Source organism: Rhinolophus ferrumequinum, chromosome 19, assembly GCF_004115265.2.
Source record: "Rhinolophus ferrumequinum isolate MPI-CBG mRhiFer1 chromosome 19, mRhiFer1_v1.p, whole genome shotgun sequence".
NCBI lineage: Eukaryota > Metazoa > Chordata > Mammalia > Chiroptera > Rhinolophidae > Rhinolophus > Rhinolophus ferrumequinum.
Genome location: NC_046302.1, coordinates 26,326,328 through 26,353,245, shown reverse-complemented (window position 1 = coordinate 26,353,245; position 26,918 = coordinate 26,326,328). Strand labels below are relative to the sequence as shown.

Below are 26,918 nucleotides of genomic sequence, written 5' to 3'. Positions count from 1 at the left end.
GAGCATTTTTGTTTTGAGTACTGATTATAGACACCTAGGTTGAGGAGCCCCCTACTTTTCAAGATATCTCAGACTGTTAGATGTGTAATTCATTCTACTTCAATTTTGTCAAGCAAAGAAGGAACATTAAATAACTAAAACAATTACAAAGCGATGTGATTTTTTAAATATAGCATTTAATGATGTTTTATATTTTCTTTCTATAATCCAAAATAATTTTTGGGTACATAGGCCATGTTTAATTAAAACCTATTGATTTGTTTAAGAAAAGAAGAAACAATGCAGGAGATAAATTACATTAATAATGTGTATACATTGCTGGTATTTAAATATTATTGGGTTAGTTAGAATTTTATTTTTACAATTAAATTATTAAATAATTTAAAACAGTAAATATTTATTTTTCCTGAACACAATTTTATTTTTTTAACGCATTCATTATTTTAATTACAAAAAACTTTTTCATACTTTACCTCTATTCTCAATTCTCCATGAACCAATAGGACCACCTGTAGACATTTAAATAAAGTCAAATTAAATGTAAATTCTTCAGATAGGTCTGTAATTACATAAGATAATAACCCTGATTTTTACATTCTGCTGTTCATATTGTACTATGTTTCTATTTCAGAAAAAGTAGATTTGGAAAAGCATTATTCAAAGGGTAAAATCCTCCCAGGAAAAAGAAAATGCTCTCAGTATAAACAAGTTCTTCCAGTTCTTTAATCTGGCTACAGAATTTTAAAGACATACAGAAGAATCTATTGGATTTTGAAAAACTCTTCCTACCAGACAGTTGCAGCAATCAGGCTTTTCTTAGCCTGGCTATTCTATAAACACATCCCAGGAGCTATGGAAGCTCTTGCTTTGGGAAACGATGGCAAGCATCATTGTGATAAACTTCAGAAAGCACCATAGGGGACTATTAAAAACCATGGCCTACCCAACTGCCTTGTACAAAGACAATTTTGTATTAGTTAGCTGCAGGGTAAGGCATTTTCTTAATTGTTCAAGAATGGAGATAATGGAATGGAACTAGTCAGGTTTAGAGAATGGAACATAAAAGATGGGGATAGTCTATTCCAATCATAAGTATTGGTTGCTGTGGGACATGCATCTGCTCGTCTCTGCCCTATTCAATTTAAATATGGAGCTTTTAATTTTCTTACTCATCTGAAAATATTAAACGAGGATAAAATGAAGTCAGTCAGTCTTTACTTTTTCAAGAGCACATGGGACCTTCATCTGTCTCATTTTCTCTCTTGTTTTCTACCTGGAATGCACTTTTCTTTCCCCTTTACCCACTTAAATATTACTCATCCTTTAAGATCAATTTAAGTTCCAACAGTGTCCATGAAACTATATTGATGTTTCCTTTCCTAAGTGTGTACAATACATATTCTGCCCAATGCAATGTAGCCCCAAATGGTTTACCATGATTTATTATTTCTTATTGTTTTGTGTGCATTGTGCTGTTAAGTAAGCCAAGAGAATTGTAAACTTTCCAAATCAGTGCTTCTATAATCTTATTATTATTATTATTTTGCAACGCTTACAATATCTGTCCTTTAGCAGATGTTTCACAACTATATGCTCATTCACTGATTACCTGGTCTGAAGAAAATCTGGTAGGGGATTGTGAAAAATAAATCAGAAGAAAAAAATTAGAATAAAATAGTAGCTAGTGTTTATTGTGGTTTATGTGTCAGTTGCTGTTCATAGAGCTTTATATTATCTCATTTAATACTTACAGCAGCCATCTGAAGGCGGTTCTATTATTATAATCACTATTTTATGGATACAGAAATGGAGAAATGCGAGAATGAGTACTGTGCCCCAGACCGCCCTAATAGAGACAGAATTTGAATTTTGGTAGCCTGACTCCAAAATGTGTACATCACCACTACATTAAATTCTAACCAAAGCTGGCATAAATAAATAGAAAAACAAACATACAAAAAAAAAAAACTAGTGGCAGAGAGAAAGTTTTATCATAGTCAACTTAGATTTTTTTCACCAGCAAAGGTGGAGATAACTCCTAAAACAATGTAGATGTTTTACGTTGTTTATTTTGGAAGATTATAATACAGAGGCAAGTCCAAGTCTGAACCAAACGAGTAGCTACCTGTATATCAGACATAAAATGCCATGACCTTTCCATTATAAAAATGTCATTGAGATCTTTATTTAAAAGGGCGTGTGTTCAAATTGTCATGAAAAAGAACCATTACATGTAGTTGTAACAGATCTCAAAATGATTTTACAGCTTTGCTGCTCTTTATTAAACAGTATCATGAGTTACGTGGGAGAACAGACCAGAGCAATTAGTAATTGCACTACTCCTTTCTCAAGGGAGGGATGGGCCAGGCAGGATTCCCTTTACAGGAAAACTGGAATCATTCAGAAAACATGAGTTGTGTTTGTACTAGCCCCACAGAGAATGATTCTCCTAACAGACACGGAGGTACAATATCCTGGGAACCAAAGGAAGGACAAACCCTAAACTGTGGAGAATGAATATTGCAGACAGTTGTTTCTTGTTTGTTCAATGCTTTCATAGAATGAGAGTCCTTAGAGAAGTTATTCAGTCTAAACCTTTACTCTTCAACATCCTCTATTAAAGTAAAAAATATTCCCTAATTTTAGGGAGTATTGTGCAAATGTGATTATTTTTGTTCTTCTAGCAATATGGGATAGTTAATAAGAAAAACTTCTAAATATTGAAATGCTCTTTAGATATTTAGAATTATAATGAGAGCCTTACATTATTTAGAATAGTATTTTTTAAAAAGTTATTAATTAACTGAAATAACTTTTAAAAAAATTTTATATGTGGCTTATATGTGGCTTTTTTTTTAATATGTGGCTTATATGTGGTTACCTAATAGTTTTAGTTAATTTACGAATATAATTATTTTCAATATTTAATAACTATTTCAACAGTTTCCTGACAATATAAATTGACTAAGCTGTCTCTTGGTGGCTTGAATTGGAAATACTGATGTGGAGAAAGCACTCCTTATCTTGAGAATTCCTATACTTTTCTTTTTTCCTCTTGTTTTCTGGTTATTTTGACAATTTTGATTATATGATTTTAAAGCACTGATATGGCATAAATACCTTGATATAGATTAGAAATATTTTATTAAAAGGAAATCAGATTATTAAATTAATAAAACAACATGAAATAAACTGATTTGATAACATATACACTATTTGCTAATTAAAATATACATACAGGGATGCCAAAAAAATGTACACATTTTAAAAGATGTTATCTATGTATTACTTTTCAGAGTTGAATTGAATTATGGTAGCAATGTATAGTATGACGTTTGCTCAAAAGATGGCATTAATCAAACGAATGCTAGTGTCATTCTTTGTATTACAATTTTAATACAGTTTTTCCTTTATTAAAATGTGTATACATTTTTTTGGACCCTCTGTAGTTATATCATTATGTTTCTGAATATGGTAGATATACAATAAATAAATTTTGAGGATCTGGGTGACTAGATTTTTAAAAACCATTTATATTAACACCTGCTGCTTTACTTAGTTTGGCTAAGATTTTATTTAGAGTTAGCTCAAGCTTTAGTGTGGGGAGGGACAGAAAGACTATGCATTAGATCCAGGGAGATCATCCCAGCTAACCTAGGGCATAGCGACTCTTCTCATGTCCAGAATGAGCGTAAGAGTGGACCTCACCCACTCCCCTCTGGGAAATTTGTAGAATAAATTAGATAATTCAAAGGAATAACTGCAATTTTTAAATACAATTTTGTATTTAATAATTTTGGGAAAAAAGTAATGAAATATATATATAGTATATATGTATTAATATTTGTTGGTGGTATTATTTTTATAATGGATTCGATACAGTGATTATTAATGTATCAAGTCACAGAGGTCATTTAAGACACATTTGATGAAAAATTACATGTGTACAATTCAGAAAAAATGAGGGATTTATCTTTTATGATATCTCATAGCCATCTATTTATCTATCTACTTTTTAAAATTAAAATGAAAAAAATCCCAAACATTCTAATAAACTTTGTATTCATCAAGGCAAAATCCTTATTTGAACAAAAATGATATGTTTATTTCATTGGAAATTACTCTTTAATTTGTGACAATTCAATTTCAGTAACTGAGTTTTGGAGTAAACTCAATTAATTTAGAAAGTTAAACCTTGTATCAGGAAAGAGTGATGCTGATTAAAACAAATACCCAGGGATATTTCAAATGCTCATTTTTAATGCCATATAAGATACAGTCAAATATATTAATACAATATTGGACACTGGATCCCAAACCCCTGAATTTATATCTCAATTTTACCATGGACTAGCTGTATAACTTGGGAACATTACTTAATCTTTCAGTTTCCTTACTGGTAAAATAAGAATAATAATTCTATTTTATAGGTTTCTTGTGAGGATTAAATGAATTAATAGGTATAAAGCACACTGATGAGCCTTAGCCCACAGTACATGCTAAATAACTGTTAATCATGTCTGTTACCAAACTTCAAAAAAGGTATAAAAGAGCCACTTTGATGTTAAGTGACCTCTTATTATCGTTATTCACATCAAGGCACATAAGAGCTTTCTCTTTCTTAAGCATTAGAGAGCGATAGGAACCAGTTCTCATCTATACATCTGTGTAGTTTGCTCCTTACACAACTACAGGGGTCACGGTTCACATTGTAGTATATGTGATTGCACCTCATGGAATTGTGCAGTGTACACCCTGGCCAACTGTACAGTGGCCATGCAAGAAAAATGTGCGTATTAGACAGACTCAATTATTCATAATATAATTATAGATAGTAACCAAGTGCCTGTGTAATTTTGTTGTGATGAACTTCCCCGAAGCAAGCCTTCTCCTTAGGCTATCAGATTGACTCTTAACTAGAAAGGAAGAGCCAAAGGCTAAGAGGTTTATGAGAAACTTAAAGGACACAGAGTGTTCTGGTTCCAAACAGAAACCGGTTTCAGATATTAGATAAGTGGTTATGGTAATTGGTAAAAATAATTACATCTTTCCCGACTTCTGCCTATGGCAGGCAAGGTTAGCTAGAATCACTTTGCATGGTTGTTCTGATTTTGGATCTTAACTTTTGGAGAGGATCAGGAAGAAATTTATTTTCATATATTTGTTAGCAGTGGAAGCCGATTGTTTCATTGATTAAGAGGAGAGGTACCTCAAAGATTTTCCATCTGTTAAAAATTTGGGCCATTTAGACTACAATTCTTTTCCTAAAAAATTTATTTTTTGGATGTTCTGTAGAAGAATGTGCTTTAAGACAGTCTTGCTGTATTTAGAACCTTTTCTATCTCAGAACTTCTCTCTTTCATCCTCGGCACTATCACTACTAACTTTAAAACATCGTGCTTTGAAAATATTTGGATTTCAACATTCTCTATTAGTTTTGTAAGGAGTGATTTTTTTACATAATATAGAAACATAAAATTAAAAACCTTATTGTCCAGATGTTAATAGTATTAAATGACAAACTATTTCAGATGTTGTGGGCTATAAAACACTGAACAGTGTTTTCTTTGAAGACAAACATTGTTTTCAAAAAGTTAAATCTCTGAAGATAAGCATTTTCCAATCACAAATCATTTCCCCCAAATTATTTTGTGTTGTGCAAAATGCATCAAATAAGCTCAGGAAACTGATAAATATTACCCTTTTCTTCAACAATGGATAGGTAGGTGTTTCCCATGCCTTCCCCTCCCAAATAATTAATCAAGGAGCCTGAACTGTTGAAATTTTGAGTAATGCTTCAAGTTTAAAAACGTTAATTTTTCATACCCACTATTATATTCATTTATTGCTTGTTTTTTTCCTGTTCATTTTCCAAAAACTAATCTCACAACAATTTTTGATACGCTCTTTTGCTCAAGAAAAATGCAGGCCCCTTTTTACTTTTTAAAACTGGGGGTGGTGGTTATTTAAAATAGCAAGGCACAATAGTAAGACATTATCAAGAATCAATTTTATTACCAAAATATTACGAATGATAGGAATTAGAGCCTTACAAACCACTTTATGTTTTCCAAAGCACTTTTTTGCACACATCACTGTTTTATTCTCACTATGGTCATTTTAATTTAGACAGGGAGCTATGATTATTCTTATGACAGTTTAGGAAATAAGACCTGGAGTGTCAGTGATATAGGTGTACATGGAAGTCTATGACTTTGCTATTATATCTCACCTCTCTAGGCAATCGTTGTATCGTTGGTCATAGGATGGTGGAATTAGTTCAAAACCTCCAAACACGTTTTCCAACTTTCAGACCCCACCCTTCCACAACAAAAGATGTGCATTCGCACTAGACAATGCTTTTAAAAGCATTGCTTTTTTTCCCCTTCAACACACTATTTCGAAATTCTGGGTGGCTCCCTGCTTCTGAAAGGATTCCATTAGCCTTCACAGAATGTACTTTTCAATCTGAGCCTCATCGGCTTTTCCAACTCATGTCCAGATTCCCCAGTGCATACTGTCATTCCTGCCAAACCAGTGTGTCCATTGCCCCTAGGCAAATGCATAATCACACCCACCCTTTCTCACAGGGAAGATCTCTCCTTTTGGCCCATCCATACTTTGCAAATCTCACCTCCGTTGTCCGGGAAGCCTCATTTGCTTACCTCACTCCTGACTGACACTGCCTTCCAGTAATAGCATTTATAGTAGACCAGTATTGTCCGGTGGAAATATGAGAACCGCATGTACTAAATTTTCTCATAGTCATATTAAAAACAGATTTTAAAAGGTGATGTTAAATTTATATTTTATCTAATATCGTATATCTAAAATACTATCATTTCAATATGTAATCAACATAAAAATTATTAATGACAAATTTTTCATTTCTTTTTTTCATACAAAGTCTTAAAATATGATGTCTATTTTACATTTAACGGCACATCTCAATTGAGACGAATCTCATTTGAAGTGGTTAATAGCCACATATGGCTTAGTGGCTACCATTTTGGACAGAGCAGGTTAGACCACTCAGTTTAACAATTATGCATAAAATTATATTGTTGTTTAAATTGTGTGTGTGTGTGTGTGTGTGTGTGTGTAAAATTTTCTTGAGGGGAGGAAAGTGTTTTAACATTTCATAGGTTCCTCCATGATTAGCATTATAGCGGCACTGTGTGTGTGTGTGGCAAAGGAGGTTGCATTCAATTATTCATCTATCCATTCTTCAAACAATTGTGTGTCTACTGTAAGATAGATAATATAGTAGACACTGGGGATACAAAAATGAATGAAACAGCCCTCGTATAAGGATCTCATAGTCACTCTGGGACCAGAGAGATAATTAGACTAGTACATCTCAAAGCAGGGAGAGAGCTTCTGTAAGCTTGTGACAGTTCAGTTCTATGTCCTTATGACAACACTATTCAGACACCCACTGCCTCGTATCCCCTAGCTTCCCGAGTTGGTCATTGGCTTGGACATATGGGTTATCAGGCTACCTGCAGTTTTGTCCAGAAATGACCATCTTAGAAAGGTGGAAAAGTCATACACAATTGTCACATTTCTCTTTACAATATTCTGGGGTCAAGTAAATACATTAGAAAACCAAAACAATTATAGTTGATCCTTGAATAACATGGTATTGAATTTTATACAGTTTATTAGAGGAATTTTTCAATAATATATTTTCTCTTCCCTATGATTTTCTTAATAACATTTTTTTTGCTTACTAATTGTAAAAATACAGTGTATAATATATATAACATACAAAGTATGTGTTAATTGACTGTGTATGTTGTTTATGAGGCTTCTGGTCAACAGTAAGCAATTAGTAAAGTTTTAGAGGAGTCAAGTGTTATGCACAAGTTTTCGACTATGTGGGGGGCCAATGCCCCTAACTCCCACATTGTTTAATGGCCAAATGTAGTTATATTGTTATAATAGAATCAAGACTCTAACAGAAGTGATGATACCAGTTTTCTGCTTGGACATCATCATAAGAGGGAAGGCTGTGAATCTCTGATTCACAAGGCAGCCGATTCTAATTTTAGACATCTTTAATTTTTAGAAAGTTCTTTCTTGAGATCGATTTCCCTGTAACTTCTTGAAGTCCAATTATCTCAATTTTATAGATGAGGAAGTGAGGGAAACTGATGCCTAGGCTAATCCAGTTTATAATTGGTAAAGTGGGGGATTAATTTTAGGAATTTTTAATATTCATTTATGGTATATTTCACTATTTTGATATTTTCATGTAACTGGCAATACTGTGACATATATATTTTTTTCCACTTAAATAACACTGTTAAGGAGCAAACTAGTCTGTGCTAGTACTTTTGCTCTCCAGATTCCACTGCTCTTTTAGATAAAAAAGAGTAACTCCCAATAGAAAGAAGTATTACTCTCCCAGAAAGTGTCTTATGAAATGTTGTGTGTATTTTTCCCCCAAAGGCTGGATATGTTTTGCACATAATGGCTAAACATACACACTGTTTTCTTAATCCCCCTCCCCCAACTTCTCTAGAGTCAAACATTGCTTTGATTTTTAATTTAACAGTCCTCGACTATTTTAAAAACATGTTAGGTATCAAGACCAGGCATGTACAATTCTTAGCCATATGTTTAACAGATATGTAACCTTGGGAAATAGAACTGGTTCTCGTTTATGTATTTTAGCTTGTATATGAGAAAGATGAATAAAAACATTACTTTAAAGAAAGTGAAGGTGTTGTGGAAAATAGATCTGAGATCAGGGTTATCTGATTTGTTAAATAAAATGATAAATGGCGACTTTCAAATCCATTTCTCTCTGGTTGATTTTTCTATGTAAAATAAAACATTAGGAAAACAAAAAGAAGAAATAGGTGATCTTTACAGTTTCATTTTAAAATGTTTATTTCCACTGTACTCTTTTTAGAATTTACAGTAGGGATTCAGGGAGCAAATATACTATTCTCTAACAAGAAAGGAGACAGGGAAAGTTAGCAATTATTAGGAAAAAAATAGGACTTACCATTAAAACGGCCAGGGCCCCTGTGGTTCTGAAAAAGAGCCAAGTCATTGTCTGTGAGTTCCCTGGCGAGCAAATCCTAGGGAGCTGCTTCTTCAGTCCTCCACTCGTCTGCCTAGGTGTCTGCAGTCCTCTGGAGTCTACAGATGACCTGTTATGCGGTTCCTCCCCACCCTAAACCAAGGATTGGTCTCACCAGAAACACTTGAATCACTTTTGCTCTCAGGTAAAAACTTAGACACACCTCAATTCCTAAAGCAATGAAATCCTTTGTTGGAAGCTGAAAGAAAAGTTCACAGGCTAAAGACAACGTTTAATAGGAGGGTACCAGATGAATAATAAATTAATCATGGTGTAGAAGTGCAAAAGCTAGCTCTGACTGCACTGAAAAAGAATCTAGTTGGCTTCTTCTCAGGGTTCCAATGAAAACTGAAAAGCAAAACAAAACATAGAAAATCCCCCAAAACCTAACTCAGGGAAGAGCATTTGTTTTGAGCCTGTGTATATGTGGGAAAGATCTAAAGCTAAGCAAAATGTAGGTGTTAAGTAGTTATTTTATTGAAAATAACTACAACTCTGAAGAAGAAAACCACCACGTCAAACGGCTATTAATGCAAGTTTTGAATGAGAACAATTAGAAACAAAATGGGAGTAAGCTGTTATATAGTGCCTTGGATATTTGAAATATATAAATAATGCACCACAAAATCAAATCTCTGACAACGATCAGATGCCATCTTTCCCATTGTGTTTCTTTTCATTTATAAGTTTTTAAAAAAGTCAGGTTGCCTAATGAAGTAGGTTATCTTTGTGCATTTTTAATTACTCAAGACATTTTCCCTAGAGCAGTCAGCTTGCTGCCGTATAATTGTGCACTTCTAAACATTTGGATTCCAACCCAAGTTAGGGGATAGGAGAAAAACTGCTAACACCATTTTAGTTTTCTTATAACACTAAAATTAAAAACAATTTTGAATGTTCCATAATATTTAAAGAAAGGTTTTGTAGGAGAGCAATTTTATATTTGTAAGTATTTATGCATCAGGTTTTGGAAGCTTTTTAGTTTCAGGGAAACCATTTAATCACAGAATATTTTAGGCAGAAAGAATTTTGTAGTCTAGGAATTGGAAAAGAACACCATGTAGACAAAGTCTTGTGTGTGCATGCATGCATGTATGTGTGTGTGTTTAATTGTGTTAAAATGTACATACCAAAATTTACTATTTTAACTGTTTTTAAGTGTACAGCTGAGTGGCGTTAAGTATATTCACATTATTGTGTAACCATCACCACCATTCATCTCCAGAAAAATCTTGTTTTTGTTGTAAGGTTTTTGTAAATAAAGTTTTATTGGAACTCAAACTTGTCCGTTTGTTTGTGTATTGTATTGTGAATGGTTGCTTTTTTTGGAATAAAGGAAAGGTGAGCAGAGCTGAGTAGTTGGACAGGACTGTATGTTCACAAAGCCAAAAAAATTTACTAACTTACAGCAGTACCTCAGTTTTAGAGCGGCTTTGTTGACGAACATTTTGGTTTATGAACACGGTAAACCCAGAAGTAAGTGCTTCGGTTTTTGAACAAGCCTCGGAGGTCGAACATGTCATGCAGCTTCCACTGACTGCAAGATCCTGAGACCTAGCTGTCGGCTGTTTTCTAATGTTTCAGAACTCGAACGGTCTTCCGGAACGGATTATGTTCGAAAACATAGATACCACTGTATAGAAAACATTTGTTTTATTTATTTACTTTCAAAAAATGTTTCTTGACCCCTGGTTGACAACATATACCTTAAATAGTCTGTGACAAATCTAACTGGTGTTGACTCAACAGAGAAATTAGTAAATCTTTTATTTAAAAACTTTTTTGATTTGAACGTTTATGAGTTTATTTGAACCAAAACTGACAACAATTGCCAGGAAGCAAGATCTCAAATGTACCCATTTAGTAAATCTTTTAAATCTGCTTCTGATGGAAAGGAAATTTCTAAACATCAGGTTTATTGTTCTTTTGAGAGTTCCCCCTAAATTCCATAATGTGTATTTTATGAACTTTTTTATTAGAATCAGAAAATGAACAACTACTGAATCCTTTCCATCATAGAAAGACTGAAGCGTAGGGCAAAGATTTTGCTGAATTAGGAAGTGGTTTCTCTGTGACTGAATTAGGTAACAATACAAGCGGATAGAAACTAGATGAGCATTATTAAATTTATTAGTGATTTGTATAATGTAGAATGCAGTGATCAAAATGTTCGCTACTTTCTGAATTTAGTATTGAATTTGTTTAACAGTGGTGAGAGTTTTGGGTTTATATGTGTGTGTAGTGGGACTTTTTCTTATAACATGATGAGAGGAAATATATGTGCATGGACAAAGGCTAGAAGGGACCACCACAATATACTGGACCTTATTTTTTGAATGAGGAAATTATGGATATATTAAACTTATTTTCTTCACTATGCCTGTATATATTTTCTAATATTTTTAGTAATGAGTATGTATTAGTGTTATAATTTAAAAAAAGTTATTGTCATAATTTAGTATCTTACAATTCTTTAAAGTATTATTGTGTTAAAGACAGGAGAGATTTTAAAAATAATAGCAGTGAATTGTGATATTCCTCGGCATACCCCTAAGTTGCTTTGTGGACTATATTCTACATATAGCTTACGAGGTCGGACAATTAAGTTCCAGAACTCATTTTCGAAATAGTGCTACATACCTCATTTCTGAAGATTGTTGTGTCACTGGAATTAAGCCCTGGTCATTCACAAAAGGTGAAGAAATTCACAGACAGCCTGAAATGAGGAGAGCAAGGAAGTAAGTTTATTCAAGAAGAAAGATGCTGGCATAGAAGTTGCTGGAGCAGAGGACTGCACCTAACTTTAGGTTAGCTTTTTCTCATATAGGAAAGCGTCGGTAAATTTCCTTATAGCAGGAGATGTGACATATAGACTGAGGTCATTTGATTGACATATGTTGGTTATATAACTAGTTTCTTTCTGTGAGCATGCTCTTACCCCGAATGCATACAGAAAAACCCACAGGGAGTGGGGCAAAGCCTTAATGTTCATTTTATTTTAATTGTATTATAATGAGACTAGAGTTCAGACAAGCTAGAGTAATGAACAGGTTTCAACAGTTTGTACAGGCGTCAAAACCAGATTACTCCGGGTAGGGTCTTATCTCCTTTTTTAGGAGGGTTTGGATATGTTTGAGTTATTTCTAGGGGATGAGCCTGGGCGGTTCCTGGGGAGGGCATGCAGGCCTGGGCAGTCCCCTCTGAGGTTCACTTTTATTAACACTTTCTGCCTCATCAAATATCACTATGGTCACCTTCAAAGTACTCCCCTTGGGAAGCTATGCACTGACACCAGCACCTAGTCCACCTTCAAAGCAATTCTGGAACTTTTTTTCTGGAACGGCCATCAGAGCTGTCGTTGTATCACCCTTGATGTCCTGAATGTCATCAAAATGTCTTCCTTTCAATATTTCCTTTGTCTTCGGATAAAGAAAGAAGTAGTTGGGGGCCAGATCAGATGAGTAGGGAGGGTGTTCCAATACAGTTATTTGTTTACTGGCTGCAAACTCCCTCACAGATAATGCGTGTGAGCTGGTGAATTGTCATGATGCAAGAGCCATGAATCGTTGGTGAAAAGTTCAGGTCATCTAACTCTTTCATGCAGCCCTTTCAGCACTTCCAAATAGTAAACTTGGTTAACTGTTTGTCCAGTTGGTACAAATTCATAATGAATAATTCCTCTGATATAAAAAAAAGTTAGCAACATTTATGCAACAAGTTCATGAACTTAATTGTCAGACCTTGTTTTGTCCTGACTTACCTTTCCTAAAACTCCAGTTATTTGACAATTTTTGTTAATTAGGGCTTAAAAATTGTTAATTGTCATTCCATTCTTTCCTAACCTAAACACAGGTTAAAGATTTAATTGGTATTTTACTTTTGTATTTTGAAATTCCATCTAAGGATTCTTGGTTGGAGGGTATATAAAGGGTGGGTCCCCTTGTAGGAATGTAATGTACGATTCTGAGTCTGATGCAGGCTGGTTCATCTATTTGATCCAGTCAACGAGGATTGTAGAAAGCAATGACACTGTGTATTCTGTAGGCAGACAGGGCTCTCTACTCCTCTGTGTGCTCTCCACAGTGGTTTAAGCCGACACTTCCTTTTCTTTGGATGATGTGGGACCTTGGTAAGGTAACAAAGCACCCTGGTATTGGAGCCACATTTACAAGGTAATAGGAAGGTAATCTGGAGGTTACTCCTGCTGGGGAGTGCGTTTGCCTCATGCTTTCTGGACTAAGCAGTGTTTTTACTTATTTCATTTATGTTTTTGAAAAGGAAAGAAGGGAGGATTGTCCAGTGGTTTCTGTGGTGTGGTTATGTTATTACACTCTGGATAATGGTTTTGGAAACCTAAGCACAACTTGAAACTGACTCTTACTTAAGAGGCTGTAATAAAAATGAGGATCATAACAATAATAATCAAAATGATTAGAAGGGAGCTTCATCGTGTATGTACATTGTGCTTCAATTGATGCACCATACCGAAAATATAATAGTCAGACAGTAGATACAACTCATAGCGCATTTAAAAAGCTAAAGAAACCATTCTTCAATTTGCTAGAAATTGAACCATGGTGCATGTAGTGAAGCAGTAAGAATGAATATTCAAGTTGCAGTGGCTTCAGAGGTTTCCATGATGTTGCTAACGCCCATTATCTACAGCGATTCTATTATTCACCAGGTAGAGAATGTTAATTATATTTCGCCTTCACTGGCAAGCCTTCACTGGTTTCTGTTTGTTTTGCCTGGAAACATATATTTAATATGTTTTATATGTCAGACATTACTACTTTCGATATTTAATTGTTTGGAGATGTCCACAGATTCATGAATGAAGATATTCCACAAATCATACGTGAACAAAATTATGCAAATATTCTGAGATGCCCTGCAAAAGTTGTGATCCATCTTTTTTTGTTATTCAAGGTAATGGAAATCATACACCTCTTTCATTAGGATCATCACCTGAAGGCATCCAGAAATGTCAGAAAATCTAATAATTGTGCATATGCGGAGAACAGTCTGCCTTTAATAATTTGTGAACATAGAGCTGTTAATCCAGTTTCCTATTAGATGGTATGTAATATGGTTCACCATGCTTCTGTGATTCCTTGAATTTTTTCTTTAAAAAGATTTGTGTAATTTTTATCATATATTGATTCAAGCCCAAACTTCAGAAGGGTAAATATGGGTGAATGCACAATTAAAAAATTTTTTACTTATGTTGTGGACCAGGGTCAACGTTTTTGCTTTGACTTGGTTTCATTACACAGTTGCTTATTTGTGTAAATATTTTTGTAGGATAATAAAAAGCATGAAGTAAGAATGTTTCACATGAATCTCATTCAACAGTGTTTCTTTAGGAAAAGGCTTTTCCTTGGTTCTTGTGGTTTGTTGCAGGTAAAATTGACAAGGTGGTATCTACTGACAAAATATATTTAGAATCCATCCAGTTTCCTCTTTCTGTGGGCTTCCACACTAGCCAAATTCCTAACATCTCTCATGGAGCTCAGGCAATGGGTCTATGACTGAGCTTTTCTTCCTTTCTGGCCTCTCACCTTACCCATCCCTCACTCAGCAACTTGAGTACCATTTGTAAAAGGATTTAGCATCTGATGTACTTGGAACAGAATCAAACCTGCCTGTCATGGCTTACAGGGAACTAGCCTGATCCATTCCCTGTTTCCCTCTCCAACCACATCACATAATCCCTCCCTCTCACGTGCACCTTCGTTTGTTCTCCAAAACCCTTAAGCTCTTTTGCTACCTCAGGTCTTCACTTACTCTCTCTCCCTCCCTCCTAGCTGGCTTCTCATTCACCAGGTGGTAGCTTATGCGACCTTTTCAGAGAGATCTTGCTCCCCACACTTGGGCACTCTCTTCCTCTAATTTTTTTTTTTATCAGTCACCCCAATCTGTTTCCTGTGTAGGGCTAAGTACCTTGTGTAAGTTGTTATTTCTTAGTTGGATGCCTTGTGTTGCCTTTCTCCATCACTTGACTGTGAGCTCTATCAGTGAGGAATCATGTCTGTTTTATTTAGTAGCATCTAGTAGCATATTTCCAGGACTCTCCAGAGTGACTAAATGAATATATCTTTAAAATTTTTGTGTAGGTCTATCTGCTGGATCAAAGGGCACCTATAGTTCAAATTTTTAATAGATTGTCATCTAAAAGGCTATATCAATTTACATTCCCACTGATAGTGTAAGAAAATGCCTGTCTCTCCTCCCTGTCAGGCATAAAGTTTGTCATAGGTAATTCTTTCCTGCTTGTTTTTATGAGAAAACAGTACTCTTATGAAAAAAATATATTTGAGCTCTAATAATGGATTTAAGTGTTGTTTATTTGAATGCTAATAATTTATTAGATTATTATACATTAAAGTTAAGATTTTGAGTATAGCAATCTAAGAAACTGGACCCAGAACAAAGTAAGTTCTGGATCTTGGTTAGAGGCACAGGATTTAACATCACTTCTGGATCCAGCAGCATCTTAGCCTTTTAACCATCTCAGATCTCAGGTGATATGATGATGTGATGTGAAAAGGTATGATAACCAAACATGAAAAGTCAAATATTACTTCCCGATGCTCTGTAGTTATTATGCTTCCTTTATTTATACAATTTTAATCTTCCTTTTGATGACAAAGAGCACATTTCACAGAAGTCCCCAAGTGTTTTTAAGTATCATTGGAACTATGTTTTCCTAGCGCTCAAATCGTACCAGTGTTATTATTGGTAATTCCTGAGGAAGGATATTTTTTTTTAGATAATTGTTTTAATTTAAATCTGAACATACCACTTCACCCATGGGAAAAATATTATGTAAAATGCTCCACCAGCTTCTCAAACCACATACCACGAGGTGTGGCTGCCAGTGGGCATATATGAAGCTGTATCTATGTTCCCTGCTATGCTGCAGACGTCAATCTGTAGAAAGATGGACTCTAAAAACACCCTGGAATGTTAAAAAATGATCTCTAAGGATTTCAGGAATGACTAGTTAAGAACTAGTAGCTCTAACGTGAGAAGGAAGGCGGATGCTTCTAACATATTGAGGAGCCCGTCATTCTTTATGGTTCATGGTTAGTGCATTTCTCTACCAAAGATTCATGTGTTACTGGCTTTTTACCCCGCAAGGATTCATATGCTAATACTTTTATGATTAGTAACGTCCAGGTAAGTTCGTTAAACTTGTAAAACTTGTATAACTTAGTGTACTGTAAATTTTATTAATGATGTCCTGACTCGGGGCTAAAAACCTCCTGAAAAGATTAGAGAGAACAGAAATTTTAAGTGTATTTTGTTGTCGCCGTTTTTCAGGGGCTGAATAACTTTCATATCATGTGGATCTGTTTTGTATTCACAGAGTTACCTAGGAAAGCACTGAACCTTCAGTTCAAACACATGGACATGTTCCTTCTGCAGTTTGAACTTGTCTAATTGGCTTTCCTTTGAATAAACACCATTATTCTATTCACTGACATTAAGAAGAGGATCAGAGTCCATTACCTACCTGCCATGGTAATAAATCCATGTTGTACAGCAAAATGTTGTTCAGCCTAAAGAATTTTTTTCCATGTTGTTTCACATTAACTTTTTAGAACATCCTTTAAATTTCACTTTATCGAAACTTCTGAAGATTCCTCTGAGTGCATTTTACATAAGTGTTTCTTAAAGCACAAACTTTGTAGTGTGAATTTATATTCTTTGATCTAGTGCTGGCTCAGCTGCAACAGATTTGGCTTGTTTCTGGAATGATACACCTAAAGAGAGATTAAAGGTAGAGAAAACTCTGCTTCTGTACTTCCTCATTAGCACAAACGTTCATGAGTCAGTGCGGGCTTCATTTTCGATGCATTAGACACAAGGCCAATTTTATGCATGCTTGTGCATTTTGATTAACCTTGTGCAACATGGTGACTTAGCCTTAATCTTCAGTTCTCCATGTGAAGTCAGGATTGACAGATTCTCGGAACACCTTTTTATTCCTTTAGACTTTGAGGTGATGCAATTTATACTAATTGGGTTGGTCAGCCTGCATTTGCAGGAAGTACTTTGAGCTTATGAAATTTGTCTCCAGTTACTCCAAGTTTCATTACATTGAAGCTGCTCTTTATTCAGTTGGTTCGTTGAAGTTTTCCATTTTGAGGGGCTACATTTTGCAAATTTATTTTTTTGGTAAGGAGTTGTTCATATCTTCCAGTGTTTTCAAATTATCATCACATATTTGCACATAGCACTTTTTTAAAAGAAATTTTATGGTAGACTTTTTAATATAATAAATCAGTAACTTTTCTTTATCTTAGTAATAAAAAAATCTAGAAAGTGAAATGAAAAATAGACTCTATTCATAGTTTTAGTTAAAAACTATAAAATATTTAGAAGTACCTTCCTTAAGAATGCATAGAAGAGTATTAACAAAGGACATAAAACAAGATCTAAGAAAACAGAAAGACATTATTGTGTTCCTGATGAGAAGAATTTCTATTATGAAATGTCAGTTCCTCAAAGAAAAAAATCTTAATGCAGTTCTCAGACCTGACCCACTGTCTATGTGAGGGATGGAAGTGGAAGATGATAAAAAAATTCTTGAAGTCTATATGGAAGAAAAAATGTCCCCAACAGCTAATAAAAGAATGATTAAGAAGAATATTGAAAGGTCTTCCATTACGAGATAGCAAAATTCACTGTAATCCTGTTATTATTCAGAAAGCAACTGTTATTTCTGGACTTGTGTTTCTATGTGAGGAGGTGTCAGTTGCAGTAAAGCTGCCTTTATTCCCCGTCCCTTCTGTGCTCCCATTTTTGGGTGGAGGACAAATCATCTGATTGATGAGCTTGGGAGAAGGAATTGTACACCCTGGGTTCAGCCCATGGCTCTCTCCCACTCCTTGCCACTTCTCACCTGGTCTCTCAATGGTTCACACCTTGAGTAAATAAGTAGGTGGATGAATCATTGGATGAGCGGTTAGAGATGAAAAGGATTGAATTGTAATTTGTAGCTAGGCTCCAGATTGAGCTGGAAAATCAAATAAAAGCTAGGAATGAGAGAGGTGGGCCAGAGGACCTGTTAGGGCAACTGATGACACATTGCAGAGTCCCTCTAAGGCAGCTAGAGCCTCAAGCTCATTGAACACATAAACATACTTTCACTGCAGGTAGGCAAAGGAGTTGATATTTATTGAATACCCTCTATGTACTTCATTGTGGCGCTAAGTATTTTCTTCACGTCATTTATTTAATTTCCCCCAAACACCCTGCAAGGAAGATGTTATTAACCCCATTTTGCAGATGAGACAACCAAGGCTCAGTGATTTCTTTAAGATCGCTGTCTTGGTAATTGGTGTAGCTGGGATTTGAACCAGGTCTGTGTGCCTTCAATGTTTGTGTGCCTCCCACAACCCCAATGGCTCTAAAAGGAAGGACAGAACCACAGGAGGGGACATTTCATAATTTGACAGGGAATGGGTTTCTTGTCTTCAAAGGTGATTATTTATAGACTGAAAGCAAAGCAGCCTTCTGCACCATTGCCTCAGTTTTTAAAAATCATGGTCTGTTTTTGAATTCCAAATAGCTACAGAATTGTGTGTATATCAAAATGGATGTGGGTTCACAAAAGTTGAAAAGTACTGTATTTGCTTACTCTGTCTTCACTTTATTCTTAGTTTTTTTAAAAATAGAAACAGCCTTTTATTATTATGTAAGCAGTAAATGTGCATTATAAAAAGTTAGAAAATATAAACAAGCAACCAAGAAAGTAAAGTCAGCAAGTTCTGACCATCTAGAGATTATTTCTGTCAAGACCTTAAAGCACATATCTTGTCTGGACAATGAGACTAATTACATCTTCTTTGAAGGTGTTTGGGAGAATTAAATAAGTAATGTGAAGAAAATAATTAGCATAACATTTAAGTACCTAGGAGGTAAATATTTTTTCCCTTCCCTGCTTGAAATTCTTCCACTTGCTTTCCTATTCACATATACTGTATGAGATATGACTTTTTGTTTTAACCAAAATGAAATTCTTACTGTACATGCTATTTTGTCACTTTTTTTTTATGTAAGTGATCTCTACCTTTGCATGTCAATAAACATTGATCTTAGCTAATACTTAGTCCATATTCAAGTTTCCTCAAATAAGTGAAAAAAAAAAAGGCGTTTAAAGCTGGTCTGTCCAGATTAGGATCTAATTCAGGACAACAATTCCATGTTAAATTTATTTTACTCTAGCAGAGACCTTTTGTTTCATTTTATTTTTTTAAACACAACCAATTTATTGATGAAGACTGAGCCAGTTATCTTACAGAATGTCCTACTTTTGGGTAGGTCTTGTGGTGTTTAACTTGTCCCTCTATCTTTCTAATTCCTTGTATTTTCCTTATTATATCTAAAGGTTTTTCAGATTGAAATAAAATGTTTTCGTTTAGAATACATCCTGTGTACTTCCTATTTGCATCTCATCAGAAAACAGAATAATATCTGGTTCACCCTCTTTTGTTGTTTTTTTTTAACACTACTGTTTAATACTCAGGTTATGCAGACTTCAAAGAAGATTCTAGTAATCTGAAGTAATGGTCTTTTTAGACTCTGAGATGAGTTTCAAAATATTTCAACTGTTAATGCCTACTCTTGGAAAAACATATTGTATATTAAACTGGCTCATTAGTAATACCCTTCAACATCAAAAGACAAAGCAGTTTGTTTGTGAAGCTGACTCCAGTTGCGCCCGTTGGCCACAGAGTCACTGGAGGAGGAGAGCTGGGAGTACAGAACTGAAAGCAGGGTCAGCTCTATTCCCTCCCTTCATCAAGTTTTAATCTCCACAAATTCAACCACACAGAGACACTGAAAGAACTCACATGAAATGTAAATCTGAGCGTGTGTTTTCCTTGGTCACATCCCTTCAGTGTCTCCTCAACTTCTGTAAGATAAACTTCCAGCTCCTCAACGTGGACACATGGTTTTCCATGATTTGGTTCCATGGACACCTAAGTCTCATGGCCTACTATTCCGCAGTAGGTACTTTATGCTCTTTATGCTTGTGTCCCATGAGACGGCAGACTGCTGGGGGCTCCCTCACGCCCTCCAGCATCGCCTCCCCACTTCTTCACTAGCTACTTCCTTAACACTAAGCTGAGGATTCATCTTCTCCAGGTACCATGTCTGATCTCCCAGACCAGCCGGTGCTATGCTGCCACAACCATACAGAACACCTAAGCAGAGCTTTCTTAAAGATTATACTGAAATGTTTGCTTAAGAGTTCTTCCCTCTTACAAGTCTATGACATCCCCAGGGGTCGGACTGTGTCTTTTTCCTCTTTGTAGCACCAGTGCTTAGCCTATTCATAGCAGATACTCAAGAAATGTATTGGTTGAAATGAAATGAACCCAGTGGATTGGAAGTCTGAGCAAAATATGAGCTAAGAATCATGCCGCTGGAGTGTTTCGTTGAAAGAACAGGTCTGGGAGTCCTGGGAGAAAAATCTAAGATCAGGTCAGACATTAGGAAGTGGGCAAGTATCAGTGTCTGAAAAAGTTCTTGTTATGTTAGCAGTCAGAAAGCCAAGTCAGATATAAGGGAGAAGCAGTTAGAATAAAAGTCAAGAGTTTGGCGTTTAGGACTAGCACGAGAAAGCAACAACAAAAATGGGAATGGAATACAAATTAGGAACAATCCCCCAGGAATCAGGACTAGCCCCTAGTCAGTTCACTCAGCTCCAAACCAGGAAATGACTGTGTATCCTAGAACAGGACTAGGTCTGCTGTATCTTGTGTAGGTACATGCTGTATCTTGTGTATGTGGGTGCTGTATCTTCCTCGTAAGGGCAGGGAAGGCTGGGCAGGTGTGGCTGGTTCCAGAGGGATGCAGGCTCCTGAGGGGCTGCTTATGGAGCCCAGCACAGATTCCTAACCAACCTCCGTGTATATCCCTCCTCTCTTCTGTCTCACTGGAGGCAGCCCACTCTCTCCTTCCTAGTCCTTCTCATTCTTCTTCTTCCTGCTGCTTCAGGGTTCTGCCCTCCCCCTGCCTATCCATTCTATGTTTCTTTTTTTTTTCCCTTGTTTTTCTTTCCCCTCTTCCACACTACCTCTGGGCGGAATGGAGGTCTGCAATTTGTATTACTCTCTTTATCAGAGGAAATTGCATGTTTTGTATTTTCACTAGAAAAAGTCTATGTCACCCCCAAACTATTTTTACTCTTAAAGAAGACCCAAAATTGCTTGACATTCATTTGGATTTAATTAGAAACTCGCTCTGCTAGAGCCTGAAGAATAGCAAGCTATGGTGTGTGGGGGATGAAGGTGGGGGGACACCATCTGAGCTTGACACTCCACCCCCACCTCACCCAGCCCATCAAGAAGCGCAGCTCTGGGAAAGGGGTGGGGCAACACAAAAAACTCAAGGAATTCTGAAGGAACTTTGCTCTCCAAAGGGCTTCATTCCCAACTTTCTCAGTTGACCGTAACACATCCCGGGGATTACATACCTGGAGTTTTACTCACAGACAGGAGCCTCCAAAACTGGTTTTTCCTTGACCAAAATGCCTGGAATGTCTGAGATCACTCTCATTTTATGGAAGATTTGGTATCTAATAGGGATTATCTTGTAAAGTAGGAGTAGGTGAGAGCTGGGCAGTTTCATACCCAGAGAACGTGTATTGTCCCCAAAGATCACATTTTGCAAATGATAACCATGAAGCCCAGAGAGGGAATGGATTCACCTACCACTGCATGGCTTGTCAGTGGTGGAGGCTGGGCAAGCCTCCCAACCTCACCTGGAGGTGATTTCAGTAGTGTGCCTCTTAGTCTTGCCTGTCTGCTTGCTGTGCAGGGAGTCCTTTGTGGAGTTATAGTTGTTCAATTTGTTGTAAATTCCAGAGGAGATTTCAAGAGGCTCACCTCACGCCATCATTTTTATGACGTCACCAAGCCTCCTATCCTCAGTGGCCAAGTTAGGATGGCAAATTGCCACTGAGCAGGAATCAAGGGCACATGTCTCAACATCTGCAAAAATGCAATCTATTTCATAAAAGCAAAGAGAGTCAAAAGTGAGGTTCGTTAGGTTCAATTTAAATGAATGAAGATTGGATGTACCTATAACCTGCTGCCTTTTCTCCATGTAGAAGAACTGTCTTTCCTTAGGAACAATTATAATAGGCCTACCATAGATGAGGATCACCAAATATACGTTTTTACAAACCCTTCTGTAGTACTCCAGGGATTCGATAACTCTCTTATGTTCCCAGTGCTTTCCAGGAGAGGTAGTCTGTATAAAAGGTGTGCTTCATGCATATCCTCTGTGATGTCAATTATGTTACATGCTCTGCAGTATCGCTCACCTGTACAGGTTGTGCTTTGCTCCAAGAGGCAGTGCCCCCTGTAGCTTCCTCACTCCTAGCACTGAAACCCTTCCTGTTTCTCTTTCAACTTATTCATAAAATTCAAGCAGTTGAGAGCCTGGGGAAACTTAACAGGATCTACTCTAGTGGTGTTCAAACTTTTAACCGTGGTCAAAAATATAGTTTATGTCATTAACCAACACACAAACAAACATTATGTGTGGTGTACTCTGCTATTTCCTTTTCTTTTATATTCTATCTAATTTCCTTAAAAAGGATTTGTATAGATAGGCATACTAAATTGACTTTATGACCCATTATTGAGGGGTGTAACCCACAGTGTGAAAAAACACTGACTCAATCCAGTTCTTTAATTTTACAAATAAGCAAAGTGAAGTGAACAGATTTAAGTAACTTATCCAAGAATTAGACCCAAATATGAATAGGATTCTTAGTCCAGTTATTCAGGGCTGTGAGCCTTGGTAGGTAGAAGTTGAGGCATCTAATCATTTTCTTCCTCCTGATAGATTACTAATATCTATTTCTGATTTCTCTTTTAGAAAGATAGATTTCCTCCATAATCTACAGATAGTAAATGACATAATTTTGATAAGTGTTAAGAAGTGATTGAAGAAGTATAATTCAGTTAACAAGTATTTATTCCACAGGCATTTATTAAATGTTTAATATGCTCCAAGCACAGTTTGGGCCTACAGATACAAAGATGAAAGAGATAGTGGTGGAATCTTGGATCAGGGTATGCCCATAAGCATGGAAGAAAGGAACTAATTTAATTAACGCTGTGAAGGATTTTACATGACTAACTGGTCATGTGAAATTGACAAATATTTAATGACTGCCTACAATGGTGACTGTGTTTCTGAAACTCAACTTGGTATAATAAGTATGTAAGGGGGTAACAGATAGATGATTTTAAGTTAAGACTGAAAGGAATGGTGATAATAACTAATCCATAATTATGAATCTGTCCTGGAAATCCAGGAAGTATGGTCCCTATTAATTATGCACCCAACCCTAAGAATCACCAATTGTTCCAAATTGCAAAACTCATTATAAAGCACTTTTTTACTTTTATTTTTAATTTCGGCTAGATTTTCCAGTTGACAAAGTGATGAATGTTTTTTAAGTATTCACTGCTAATCCGTCTGTCATGAGCTTAGTGGTTCCAACTTTAGCCTTTTTCCTTATTAAGCTACATACTTTTCTGCCTTGGCTAAGGGCACTTGACAAGTACTTTGCCAAAACATGTAATGAACTCAACACACCCTTATCTTTAGAGAAAGAACACCCTTTTTGATCCCACAGAAACCATATTCCTAAACCAGTAGGATTTTCAGTGGTCTTTTCTACTCTCCCCTCTTTTTTGCTCTGTCGGGAAGGGAACAGTATATAGAAAGAGGAATCCAGGAGTCTGCTGCCCTCCAGACCTGCTGTGTTTTTCTTTCTGAGGTGGCCTGTGGTGCAGGGAGGAAGGAACTGTGGATTTGGAGAGAGAGATTTGGGAGAGGCTGCAGTTCATGGAGGGGAGGTGTCATGTTCCCTCTGTTCCAAAAGAGAATTCCCTCTTTTAGATCTTACGCTTGCTTCCTCTCAGCAGAAAACAAGCCTCTCCTGAGCCTCTCATCAGAAAATCTGAAGATTGAGGGAGGAAGGAAGGCACTTACTACGTAAACGAGTTGGTTGTCAGAATACGATGAAGGATTTTTTTTTTTCTTTTCATTTCTTTAGGTAATTATTTTCCACTAACACGTTTTATGAAATTGGGGTAGGTGCAAAAGTGTTAAGGTTCCGGTAACTTTTTATAGCACTTGCTGTGTGATTTGGATCCTAAAGTACTGCTAGACTTCAGTAATTGGTAGAAGCATCTTGACTCAAATCATGCTGTGAAGATCATGCTGCTGTATGAATAGAGAACACCCATTAGAAAGAATTAATGACTAATTAGCTGGTGATATTTGTTTGGGAAAGTTGGCACCCCAGTCTGTCATTGTTAAGAAAGCAATTACTGTTAAGCCAAATGTTTCTTAGGGTGTCCAGATCTTCCATCCTCTCTGTTCAAGGGTTAAAACAAACATTTTATCTTAGTTTTTCAACTTCATTTGTCACAGTAACTTTTCTCCTGCCAATCTCAGTGTAGGTGAAAAGAAAAATGTAAATTCTTTGAGGCAGGGTGGGGGTGGAAACATTGGTTTGAAACTTGGAAATGGAAAATAATAGGGAACAGGCTAATACTTGAAGTCCACGAGTTGTGAGAGATTTGTCAAAGTTTGATGTGTTCTGGACAGTGTAAAAATCTCAAATTTTGTGAAATTAAGAACAGAGATAACTAGTAAGTGCCATCTGAGTATGGGATCTACATGTCCATGTGAGATCATGTCCTATCTTTACTGGGATTATTCCCTCCCGCCTCTAAAGTACATATTTAAATCTAAGGATCTTTCTTGGTGGATAGTTAACCTTGTTCTATCAGCCAGCTTACAGATGGTACTTGGGAGATGCCAGTGTGGCATTATGGTTTAGATTTTCTCATGCCTTTTTAGGGGGAGTGATTGTTTTCAGGGTTCACATTGTTAGGTGATAATTTGGTACTTTCTTAGAAAATTATAGCCCATAACTTTGGTACTAGGATTATACTATACATAGATCAATACTATACACTGAACACATTATACATAGCAGAACCTATGTTGTCTTCAGTCAAAAAAAAAATGAGTAAGATTTATGGCCATCAAAAATGACATGGGATAACTTAAGTTTTGATAACTGGGGATATCTATCTAAATATTCCTCTATAATGCTGGAATCTGAATGAACATAAACTTCACGATGATGTGTTACATCTGTTGAATGAACGGATTCAATCTCTGAACCGGAACTCCAGAAGTTAAAAAAGGAAATACTATAGTTATGATTATTGCACTTTGGTATATAAGGTGTTTTCACTAACATCCAGGCCTATTTGTTAACAATGTGTTGTAATATACAGATTCTTAAATCTGTGCATAGTCTTTGACCCAGAAATTTCAATTCCAGTGGAAATCGTGTAAAGCACATGCAAAGCTCCCCATCCTTATTTACAATATGAAAGGAGTGGAAGAAGCCTCGATATCCAATCACGGGATGAAATCTACCTTAAAATATTTCTACAAAGAATTTTAAGGGTGAAAGTAGGCACAGACTTTTATGTATAATAATCTCAACTTTAAAATAATATGCAACACATGAGGGTGTAGAGAAAGGGTGTAGTGACCGTCACAAATTGGGTTTCTTAGGCGTTACGTGTCAGCTGGAGGGTAGAGCTGTGATAGGGTTAAGTGAAAGGGAAACTTTCATGGTGTTAGCAGTAGTGGTCTTGTTCTGGGTGGTGGTACATAATTTCCATTTTCTTTCTATAATACTATATTTTCTAAATTTTCTACAATAAGTAAACATTAGTTTTATACTAGGACATAATGCTGTACTAATAACCAAAAAACAGCTTAACATTGACTTATTTAAAAATTTCATTTTTATTCCTTATAAATGTAGAAAGCCTATTATTCTTGAGGTGGAAGGCTGAATCTTAGTCTCTATATTCTGCTCCTTCAGCAGGTAGTCCTCCAGGGAGAGCCCCACTGTTTCAAGGGCACTTACTGGGCTCTGTGTTTTTAGGTTACAGTGACATCTTTGGGATACAAGTGGCATCACTGGTTGCCATCATTTGCCTCTGCTGCCATTGCTGCCGCCAATTGTGAAATGCACAATTACATAATTTTTGTGATATGGGCAGTTAATTAGTCAGTTATCTCAAGGATTATGACATGTAGCTGAAACTCAAATCATTTTGTCACTGCCTTGGTTTATTGAAACAACTTCCTCACTGATCTTACCAACAGCTATACTTCTCCTCCATGCACTAGAACAAACTTCGCAAATGATTTCAGATTTACTATTCTCCTTTAAGTGTTTCAGTGGTTCTCGTTAGCTTTCAGATTAAAATAAAGTTCCTTAGCATGCCATACAGATTTAGACCTCTGACTTCTTGCCTATACAACCGTCTTCTTTCATTCTCTAGCCTTAACAACTAGAGTACTTCCAGTTTTCAGAAGGATCTAACCTCTTTCTCCACGTTCCCTGTTTCTCTCCTTCTCTCTCCCATTCTCTTTCATTGGCCTAGGATGCTCTTCCCATTTCTTCATCTGCGTGTTTCCTATGGGCGCTTTCAGACTCAGTCCAAAGGTCGTTTTTTCTGAGAGGCCCTTGCAGCTCCACACGGCTGGGGCCCCTTCCTTCTCTGATAACCCTCTCACTCATTCCCCTTGTGTGACACTTGTATTTTAACTCTTTATTTCTTCCTGCATCTGATGTGAGGTCCTTGATGGCAAGGACCCGAGTTCGCCTCTCTACTCCTAGCACGTAGCTCACAAGTAAAGAATGAAACGCTCACAGTACGTTTAATGAATGAATGACTATCAGAAC

The 26,918-nt window shown here is 36.2% G+C and overlaps 2 protein-coding genes across 2 annotated transcripts in view; one reads left to right on the top strand and one right to left on the bottom strand.

The window, feature by feature from the left end:
* Nucleotides 1-9,227, bottom strand: part of DSG3 (desmoglein 3) — a 29,661-nt gene extending 20,434 nt beyond the window's left edge. Inside the window, exons 1-2 of the mRNA XM_033087308.1 lie at nt 9,017-9,227; nt 474-509 (exon numbers count right to left, since the gene is read on the bottom strand). Of these exons, the coding sequence (XP_032943199.1) occupies nt 474-509; nt 9,017-9,064 (84 nt within the window). The 5' untranslated portion in view covers nt 9,065-9,227. The remainder of the gene's footprint in view (nt 1-473; nt 510-9,016) is intronic.
* Nucleotides 1-26,918, top strand: part of DSC1 (desmocollin 1) — a 309,329-nt gene that overhangs the window by 26,714 nt on the left and 255,697 nt on the right. The gene's annotated exons all lie outside the window — the stretch shown is intronic.